This window comes from Vicia villosa, unplaced genomic scaffold, assembly GCF_029867415.1.
Source record: "Vicia villosa cultivar HV-30 ecotype Madison, WI unplaced genomic scaffold, Vvil1.0 ctg.000442F_1_1_1, whole genome shotgun sequence".
Lineage (NCBI taxonomy): Eukaryota > Viridiplantae > Streptophyta > Magnoliopsida > Fabales > Fabaceae > Vicia > Vicia villosa.
The window spans coordinates 401,586-412,611 of NW_026705210.1; the positions used below are offsets into that span (position 1 = coordinate 401,586).

The 11,026-nt window shown below is 38.5% G+C and overlaps 1 protein-coding gene across 1 annotated transcript; it reads right to left on the reverse strand.

The window, feature by feature from the left end:
• Nucleotides 1-8,480: 8,480 nt before the first annotated feature.
• On the reverse strand, nucleotides 8,481-9,902 carry LOC131628324 (uncharacterized). Its single transcript, XM_058899171.1, has one exon. The coding sequence runs from the start codon at nucleotides 9,900-9,902 to the stop codon at nucleotides 8,481-8,483; it is 1,422 nt and encodes a 473-aa protein (XP_058755154.1).
• Nucleotides 9,903-11,026: the final 1,124 nt, after the last annotated feature.

Here is an 11,026-nt window from a genome sequence, read left to right on the forward strand (position 1 = left end):
GATCTAGCATCAAAGATCTAAAGCGATACCTCAGACGGTTCCAGAACGATCTAGCATCAAAGATCTAAAGCGATACCTCAGACGGTTCCAGAACGATCTGCCATCAAAGATCTAAAGTTGATACCTCAGACGGTTCCACAATGATCAACTTTCAAAATCTAAAGCAGAAAAAACTTTGGACAAGTTCCGTAGCAATCATCCTCCTAGACTTAAAGCGGTAACCTTGGACGGTTCCGAAACAGTCAACACAAAGACTTTCAAATCCTTCATCAAGATATAATCAATGGATTCATTCTGATGAACAAACCATCAACACATTTACCAGGTGGCATCTGAAAGCCCATCTCAGGTAATGTTTCAATCTGCCAACAACGTTTTGCAGACGACATTCAAATGCAACTTCCAACATCTCTTCTGATCAAGGTAAGTGCAAATTTTCAGGGCATCTAAATATTCAATCATCTTCTACCTTCAGATTTCAGACAATCTCTTCAGGTTTAAGAAGATTGAATAGGGGCAACTGTTATACCCCAAAATTTGCCCGCATCTTTTTTCAAGAAAACTCCAATCTGAAAATTAAGAGTCTCATATAATCATGGATTTTTATTTCAACAAATATCCTGACATATGAAATACTTAGTTTTTAGAATTTTTCTTATACAGTAATTTGGCTTGCAGTTGAATTTATTCTTACGCAAACGCCAAATACTGTTTATTACTTCACACATGCTATTTATTTATTTACAGATAAATAGTACTGACACAATTGGTACAGAGTTAAAATCTTTTTGCAGGCGCACAATCAGGAAACTCAGACTGTACTGGTAACAGTATATTAGTTATTTATTATGTCTATGTTTTTTTAACAAGTCATGTAAATAAACTTTCATTTTTCACATAAAACAAAAACAAAAACAACAAAAAAGAAAATTAACTTTGACTGTTGATTTTTCACTCTAACTGCTACGTCAATACCTGAACAGTCAGTTGACAGCCAAACTGCTGGCAGTACAATTCTCAGTGTTTTGTACCATCAATCAAATCAATCTTTCACAATTCAAAATTCCAAGATTTTTTTGCTAGAAGTCTTCTGAATATCACGCGATTAGCAGAAACTCAGCACTGCACAAAAATCAGGTACGCTTAACTGTCTCTTATACAAACAGTCCCTAATCAGGGTTTTTCTTGTTTTTACGGAGCAACAAGTTTTTGAGACCTCAAATGGATTCCATGCACATCCATATATCTCAAAGTACCATCATAAAAATTTTCAAACTTCAATTCACTCAGACGCACCGTCAGCAGCTCAAACAGTCAACAGACGACCCGTTTGACCAAAAAGTCAACAGACAGTCAAAAATGAAATTTTTTGTCAAAGTCCATATTTTGTCAAAGGATTCATCATTTGATCATTGGATGATCATAATTCATCAAGGAAAGATCAAAAATCAACAAAACCCTAAGATTCAAAATTAGGGTTTTTGCCAGAAAAGTCAACTCAACTTTGACTGGTCATAACTCCCTCATCCTTCATCCAAAAAATTCAAACCAAAGCTCATTTTGAAGGAAATTCAATTATCTTTCAAATGCAATTGATCCCATGGTCATTGCATTCACCATTTGAAAAATATGACCAAAGACATTACAGGTCATTTTCAAAGTCAACAAAAAGACACTTTTTTCAAAAGGACACACAAGGAGCATCAAAAATCATTTTGACATGAGACCAAAAACATTGGTTAGAGGACTCTTTGAGGTTTCCAAAAAGTGCAAGAACTCCTTCATATGACAAAAATTGAGGGATTTACACCTTGTTGAAGTTGGCTAAATTTTGGAAAATGCATAAAACCAACATTGCTCAAAAATGCATTTTTTCCAAATGGGGCCAAGTTTTCATGGTTCAAACATCATTACCATAATATTATGGGCCTCCCACGACCAAGACCAAGCCCATAACATTTTTTTCTCCATTTTTGATTTAATTTTATCATTTAAGATTAAATTAAAAAAGAAATAAAGGAAGGATAAAGCATAGCTTATTTTCTAAGCTAAAGCCTCCACATGTGACTTAATTATGCAGCAAGGAAGACCTAGGGCAAGAGGTGTGGAAAGATCAAGCAATGTTTGCTTAAATCTTAAGCTTGAAAAGTCAAAAATTCCACAAAGCCAATCAATGCTTCTAGCTTAGAATTTAAGCACATCTTGGCTTATAAATAGGCTAGAATATTTCAGTAACAAAGGAGGACAGAATTCAGAATCAAACTCTTGCTTGTAACACACTTGTAACATCTTAAAATATTCAAAGAATTTTGAAATTCGAATTCTAAGTTTAAGCTAGTTTCAATACAAAATAAACACTCAAACACGTTCCTTGAACTTCACTGAACATATCCAGATCATTTGCAAGCTTTGAAACTCATTGAATCAAGCACTACAGGTCACGATTTGTTCAAACTAAAACTGACTCATAGCTCATAACACACGCATATCTAGCACGATGTAGACATATATTTGAACTTGGTGTGGTGTGTAGATCATTTCTGGAACTTTAATTGAGTTTTAGACGCTTACACACGAAGTTACCATTCTAGGGTTCATAATCTCAAAATTAGGGCTTTCTGAAATAGGCAAAATTAGAGGTTCTAAGTGGTACCATTGAGTTCGTATGGATCAGACGAATCAAATAGATAGGTCGCGCCAAATTTATTTTTACGTTTGACCCTATTCGCTATTTTGCAGGTTTAGGAAGTACCAATTACAGCGCTTTTCTCATAAAAGCGCTATTAAAAGTCTTGTCTGGAGGTTGAAGACGAAGACGTGTCACCCCCCTATTGGTTCTGACGCGCGCGTTTTTTTTTAAATATAACCCTTGGTTTCAGTGTTTGCAGGCGCGTCATAAGTGATGTTCCCTCACCATCTGGGCCATCTGATCTCATTTAATGGCTCATCCAACGCACCAGATCAAGCAATCCATACCATGGACTCACATGCATACCACACATGATCATGTATCCTTTTATTTTCTATTTTATTTTAATTTTCTTTACAAAATTAATTAAAAATAGTTTTAAAAATCCAAAAAATACACAAAAAATATTTTTAGACTTCTAAAATAATATATTATTTTCTGAAATAAAAATATTTTATTTTTCTTCATAATTTCAATATTTTGTATAATTAATTAGTATATATTTATATATTTGCTTTTTAATTATTCTAACCAATCAAAAAATCATAAAAAAAATTGTTCTTTATATTAAATATTGTTTATATATTATAAACTAATTTTGTACATATTTTGAATAATTTTCTCTTTAAGTTTTAATTATTTATGTAATTATTTGCATAATTATGTTTAAATTAACTTAAATCAATTTCAAATCCATTCCAAAAATTCCAAAAAAATTAGTTTTGTTTTAAAATTAATTGACAAATATTTTGTACATATTTTAAACTTAATTTCTAGGTTTAAATCTATTTTCATCTTTTTTCTTCATTTTAATTTAATTAATCATGCATTAATTATAATTAAAATCAATCATAAACAAAATCCAAAAACATGCCTTTTATTTTTCTTGCAATTTAAATTCCTAGATAAATGTATAGGATGTCAAATTCATGTAAATAGGCTAGTTTACATTTCCTGCACAATCGATGTAATAGCGTAGATTTACTTTCCGCACTTTACATTTCCGCATTTTAATTTCCAGCAAATATAAACTGCGTGTATGTCAAAGATAAAATTGAACCGTTAGATCACTAACTTCAAAGATAAAATATCTGAATACAAACACAATCACACTTGCACCTCTTAAGGTAATCCCTTCTCATTCTTTTCAAAATCAAAGTCAAAATTCTACTATTTTGAGTACAAAATCGAACCTTGCGTTTATATCCGGTGAAAGGATAGATTTTTAAAGGGAATAGGATAAAGACCTTACAACTCAGGGTAGACCTCCTAGTTTGCTTGCTCAAATCAAAACAAACAAAATTCTCATACACTGTTGTTTTTCAAAACAAAACTTTCCAAAAAGACAATACTTTGTATACATCCAAACACGGATTATTACAAAGTTAACGTTCTTTTCAAAACATCTTTCGAAAGATAAACAAGCATTTTGTATACATCCACACACGGATCATTACAAAATTCAATTTACAAAAGTATTTGAAACCACATATGAGCATTCTAAAGCAATTGAAAAGTGATCGAAAAACAAGTGAGCTAAGCAAACTTAAGAGCCCATGGATAACCATGGATACAAAGGGTGCTAACACCTTCCCTTTGTATAACCTACCCCCTTACCCAGAATTTCTTAAAGGTCTTTTTTCTGTTTCTTTTATAAACCTTTCCTTAATTGGATAAAATAAAAGGTCGGTGGCGACTCTGTGAATTTTCAAAATGCGAAAGCATTAAGCGATAAAAAAGAGTCAGTTCACGTATCTCTCCAGAACAGAGGTATGGCCCGGGATAAAAAACGGAGGTCCACACACGAGATGTTCTCTGACATTTGCAAGCGGCATCTTAACCTCATTAACATCAGTTACCAGGATCTGTTCGCCACACAATTCAACAGCATTGGTCGCACCTGCGTGGGGAGGTGATCAGTGGTTTTCACACATATATTTACCGTTGTTTTTAAGTATGTTTAAGTTATGTTATTGAGTGTTTTATTTCTTTATTCGTCATTTTATGCTTTGGTTGTGTATTTTACTGTTTGCAGGCTTAAAGGAATAAATCGAGACAAATCAATGCCAAAAAGTACAAAAAGGGGAGTTTCGAAGGAAGTGAAAAGTCAAGCTACATGAGGTCTGACACGACCACCTGTGTCACCTGAAACTGGCCATGTTAGGATGAAGCGTGGCAAAGAAAATGCAAAAGAGATGAAAGTCACGGGGCTGACACGGCTCGTGTTAGCAAGTGTGAGATATGGAAATTTTCAGCATGTTTCTCATCGTGATATGCGTGTAGTATTTTGATCATAACTAGAGCTTCGTAACTCGGAATGACGCGGTTCCGGTGGCAAAATTTAGCTAACGAAAAGGGCTACAACTTTGATGAAGAACACAAAGCCAAATTCTGAAGTTAAGGGCTTACACGGACCGTGTTAATCGACACGGCCACCTGTGTTGAAATGTGGCTGGAAATGCGAGTTTGAACCAAAGTCAGAGGATCAACACGGGCGCCCGTGTGCAGAAACACGGCCCGTGTTGATGAGCGCGGGCTGAATATGTGTTTGTAAGCTTCCTCACTCAAATGGGATCATTAAGGGTATTCTTGGCATTTGGTTTCAACCGGAATGGAAGATTGATTATAAAAATAATTTTAGGGCAAGAGAGAGGGGACTTTTTGACAGATTAGAGAAAAGAATACAAGAGAAGATTGGAGAAAGCAAGGGTTTGGGAGAGAAGAAGATCTTCATGAACGGAAGCAATTGAAGATTCAATCTCCTCCAATTTCTTGTAATGTCTTTACTCATTATTGAGTTTTCTTTGAATACTATGAGTAGCTAAACCCCCCAATGCTAGGGGTGGCTCTGATTTCAATTTGTAATGACTCTGAGTTTGTAATTGCAATAAAAATCATGTTTTTAATTGTTGATTTATTCTCTTGATGTTTCTAATGCTTTTCCTTTCGGACAAATTGGAATTGATCTATGATTATCATTTAGGCGGACCACCAGTGATAATGCTTTCATGAGAATATGCTATAATAGATATTACCTAGGACTAGGAATACCTTATAGCAACCGGATATTCTTGATAACTAATTGCTTGATTTCATCGTAAATTTCTAAGGACTTAGGGTTTAGGATGAAGGATCAAAGGTTTTTTCACTAAGGACTTAGGATCAAACAACCTTAAGAACCGGTAATTGATTATTGAAAATAAGTTGTTGCAATAGAAATTTCAGAGTTGTTACATTGTCAATCATCCAATATCCCTAGCATGTTACTCATATTTGTTACCAAGTCAATGTCATTTACCGCTTATTCTATTCTTCGTTAAGTTATAATTACCAAACAAAACCCCATTGAAGTTTTTGTTTAATTGAACCTTGAATTGAACTCACTATTCCTGCGCAGTCCCTGAGATCGACATTCAAGGAATTTTCCCTATTATTACAAGAGGCAAAATAGTACACTTGCTATTTTACAGATCAGGAGGCATAGGATTATTCTTCACATTAGGACCAGTAGGAGCGAACAAGATAAGCATGTCATCGAGGAGATCCTAAACTTTGTACTTTAATGCTCTACACTTTTCAATCGTATGGCCCGGAGCACCTGAATGAAACTCACAACGAGCATTAGCATCATATCCTGGAGGAAGAGGACTAGGTGGAGGACCCATTTCACGGAGTTGCACCAACTGACCAGCAAGCAATTGGGGAAGAAGCTGGGCGTATGGCATCGGAACCGGATCTATACGCCTTTCAGGGTATCTTTGCCTTTGTGGAGCTCTTTGACCTTGAGGCCTGGGATTTTGTTGACGATTGTGAGGGGAAACAACTTGTTGTTGTGGGATGAAAGGCTGTTGAGGTGCCACCCATGGTTGTGGAAGTGCAGCAGCGTACGCCTGAGGGACATACGGATTGGGAACAGCATAAGGCATTGGGTAGTAAGGAGGTGGAACAGCAGAGTATACAGTAGTTCGACCTTGGTCAACTAAAGCAGTGTTGGTTTCACCTTCTTTCTTCTTCACAAATCCGGAGTATGGTTTTTTACCATTGCCATTAGAATTGCTAAGACTAGTAACACCTTGAATGGTACCAGCTTTAACACAGTTCTCAACCCGTTCACCAATGATGACCACATCTGAGAAAGAAGGAGAAGTATTGCTGACCATGTGCTGAAGATATGGCCCTTTCAGAGTACCCATAAACAGATCAATCAATTCGCGGTCGAGGAGAGGAGGTTGAACTCGAGCAGCAAGTTCGCGCCACCTCTAGGTGTATTCTTTGAAAGATTCTTCAGACTTTTGTGCCATATTTTGAAGCTGGGCGCGGCTGGGTGCCATAGCAGTGTTATAGTGGTATTGTTTCAAGAAGGCATCAACAAGTTCTCCCCAAGTACTAACATTCGCCCTCTCAAGTTTTATATACCACTCCAACGGGGCTCCAGTGAGACTATCCTGAAAGAAGTGCATGAGCAATGGTTCATTCTCAGCATGAGCGGCCATCTTACGATAGTAGGAACGAAGGTGAGTCTCTGGGTAGGTGACTCCCTTGTACTTATCGAAATCTGGCACCTTAAATTTTGGGGGAATAACAATCCCGGGTACCAGGCACAAAGCAGCAGTGTTGAAACTCGAAGTTTTAGCAACTTCAATGGCCTTAAGGCGTTCCTCCAGAGCCTGGTACATCTTAGCAGTTTCGGTCAACTCAGTGGTAAGATCATGGTCAAGATCAATAACATCGTGGTGATCGTCCACCAATTTTGGTACCCCATCAACAAGTATCTCTTTAGGTTTCGTCCCTCCATCGATAGAAGTGGTAGGAACATCCTTGACCAAACTAGCGACGCTCTTCCTGAGTTCATCCTGTCCTTGAACGACGGCATGGAGGGTCTCCATGAGTTGAGTCATTCTATCCCCCATGACATCCATATCCCTACGGAGGGCAGCTTGATTCTGTTCAAAGTGGTCCATGATCCTTTTCTGATTGTTCCTGGTACGGTATGGATGTAAGGAAGTCAGCTTTGTCGTTGAAGCAGAAATCTGTTGCTGAAAGGGACCCCAATTAGTTTCTTGTACAATAACCTGAAAATGCAATGTGATAATGTGAATGTATGAGTGCATGTGTGCGTATGACGTGATGTGCCATTTTCAGAGTATCCAAGATTTCAATATTGATCTAGAATAGCTAACAATGTGATAAAGGACAAGCATTAAGAGAAACAAAGGAACTAGTTCTTTTTCATTCATAACAGGAATTTAAACTTGGGCGAGACCATACATCAACAAGATAGTTCAACAAGGAAAAATAAAGGACCCCATCCAACAAGTCTGGTGGTGGTCAAGACATACAGACTCAAACATCAATCCATCTGAATATAAAATAGAGGTCCTCCTTGTCTGAAGTGCTCATCACTCCACTTCTTGGTTTCATCAAACAGTATCTTGGTTGCCTTCCTATCTCTTCCTTTGACGAAGCTTTGGATCACCACGTCCTTTCGAAATAACTGCCCATCTAGCTTCTTGCAGCACTCCCTAAGTTCGTCACATCCTTTGCATTCTGGGAGATAAGCCTTCTCAGGTGTGTTCTCCATACCCATCATTCGATCTCTGAGCTTGGCATTCTCTTATGTTAGTCGGGCGGTACGGAGGTGACTTCCTTTCAACTGAGTCTCAACTGCCATTCTTTGGGTGGTCTCTTCTTCAAGTTTCTTTTTCAGACTCTTCACTTCAGCTCTAGCCTCCTTTTCTATCTTGAGTTTATAAGCCTTCAAGTCTTCTTTGTACTCTCGCTTGAGTTTCTCTTATGCCTCTTTTATGGCCCTTTTTATGATCTTCTGGTGATCCTCAACAACAACAGTAGTATCTCTTTCACCCTTTTCCGTTCTAGCCCTCTTTTGAACTCTGGAAGATCCTTCCTTCAGCATTTTGGCTTCGTGTGTCAACCCAGTCTTTTCCTGATCTACAAGATAGTGTTTTAGTTGCGCGTCGGAACTCTTTTCATGCAACTGGGTGCCTTCCATATTCGCTTGGATGCAATTCTCAGCAGGCATAGTGGCGGTTGGAACCTCAGGTGGTTGCTCGTACAATGGGTTAACCTTCGGGAAAGGCAACAGGCGATCTTTAACTCTTTCTTCGACCCAATTTGTATAGGCTTGGTTGGCAACGGCATTCTTCTCACCTAGGGAAGTCTGGTTATCTGTGTGGATGCTATTCCAGGCGCTTCTTACTTTTTTCAATCCCTCTGGATCAGTCCCCTTCTCAAAGCAAACAGATTCGAATATCTCTTTGTCTAAAGGCTTGTCTTTAAGTGCAAAACCCAGCTGACGTAGAGCTAGCTTAGGATTATAATTGATAACACCTCTCGTTCCTATGAGGGGAACATTGTCAAAAGTGCCACAACAAGTTATAACTTCCTCTATGCCCATTCCGATAGGACACCAGACAATGTCGTTTGCAGTAAGCCCCATGATCCTTTGGGGCCATTTCTGTGAGTCTTTCGTCGTAACAAACGGCCCAATTTTAGGCAAGTGTGAAGTGAACCACTCATATAGCAACGGTAAACAACTCCCAACTGATCCTTTCTTTCCATACCTGGAATGAATGGTATAATAAGTATCTGCTAAAAGAGTGGGCACAGGATTTTGATCCATGAAGAGACAGACAACAGTTAGATCGACGAAATTTGGAATATTCGGGAACAACACCAAACCATATATCATAACGGCTAGGAGAGCGTTGAATTCTTTCCATCTCTTCTCAACAGTAAGGGTGTCGGCCTTCTTTATCAGAAATTTCACATGGAATCCGTGGGTTCCACCATTAGGCTTCCAGTTACCTGTAACGTCCTTTATGCTCAAATAAAGAGCACCAGCAATTCGGTCCATTCTTGGCTTCTCAGGTACACACACAAAAGGGATTTTACGTTGAACCTTAATCTTGAGAATGTCAGCATACTCTTCAAGGGTAGGAGCCAGTTGATAGTCTCGAAAGGTGAAACAGCGTAGCTCAGAATCATAGAATTGAAGCAGCGTGTATAGAGCCCATTCATCAACGTGAGAAGTCAACATGTGCAAGATATGGCCATACGTCTTTCTGAACTCATCCAAGTTATGCCCACTAACTAAAGCGCTCAACTGAACCAGATGTGTCATATCCTCACGGAAGAAACTGCAGGTGAATGTACGCTTAGTAGCTTCTTTGGTAACGGTCACGTTGTTAGCCATTCTGGATGAAAAGTAATAACCTCGGATACCCTGAAAAAATGGCATGCATATGAGAAATGATACTCTTTTTTTTTTTTGCTCTTTTTTCTATTTTTCTATTTCTTCTCTTCTCTTTTTTTTTTTTTTGAAATAGAATTTGGGATCCCCCACAAATGAAGCGGATGAAGCAATGATGTTGTGCAATGCAAAAGTATGGGATCAACGACCCACACAATACGAGTAGCATCTGTACAATCTCTAGATAACTGGTGAAACATCTCTGTACAGGTCAAGTGTCGCAAGATCAAAGGTTCGACACCCTTTTAGATACCAGAATATCAAGCACCATGAGAACAGACCAAATAAAGGTCCGACCTCGAGTATGAAGAACCAATGGTATGTAGGAGCCAAGGTTTCCTGTCCCACCCCAATCTCACGGGTATGAAGTCTAGACACGGACGGGTGGTCCCTAATGGTCACCAGGGTTAACGATTCCCATGGGGTACAATGTGTTTGAGGCACAAACGTGCCAGACACAATGTTCCATGAAAGGACCTCGCCTGGTTGTGGTACCCCATGTCAAGCTCGATCGTATCAAACGCTACGAGAGTTAACATGGGCATCCACACTAATCCTAAGTGTCACTGGCCTGGGTAGTGGGCCTTTTACCTCACAAAAACCCCCCACCTGCAAAACAAATCAGGAAAAATATGTGGCCCCCACGGGGACCCATAATATAGTCCAGATGCATGCGGAAAATAAACATGATATGCAAGCAAAAAATAAATATGACATGCAAGCATATATACAAATAAAGCAAACACATAAGTAAACAAAGAAGCACCCGATAAACGAAACAAACAAAGGCTAGGATCGACTCGCTAAGAATGGACCAGCACAAGTCTATCAACATCCCCAGCAGAGTCGCAAGCTGTCGCACGCTCGCGAAAAATGAACAGAGTCGCCACCAATATATTTATCCCATAAGGGAAAGGAATATCAGAAAACCTAGCAAAGGGTAAGAACAAGGTCTTGCGACCAGAGAATCTAGGTACGGGAGTCGGTTACGCAAGGGGAAGGTACTAGCACCCCTCACGCCCATCGTACTCGATGGTATCCACCTATGTTTGTTTCTATCTAAAGGG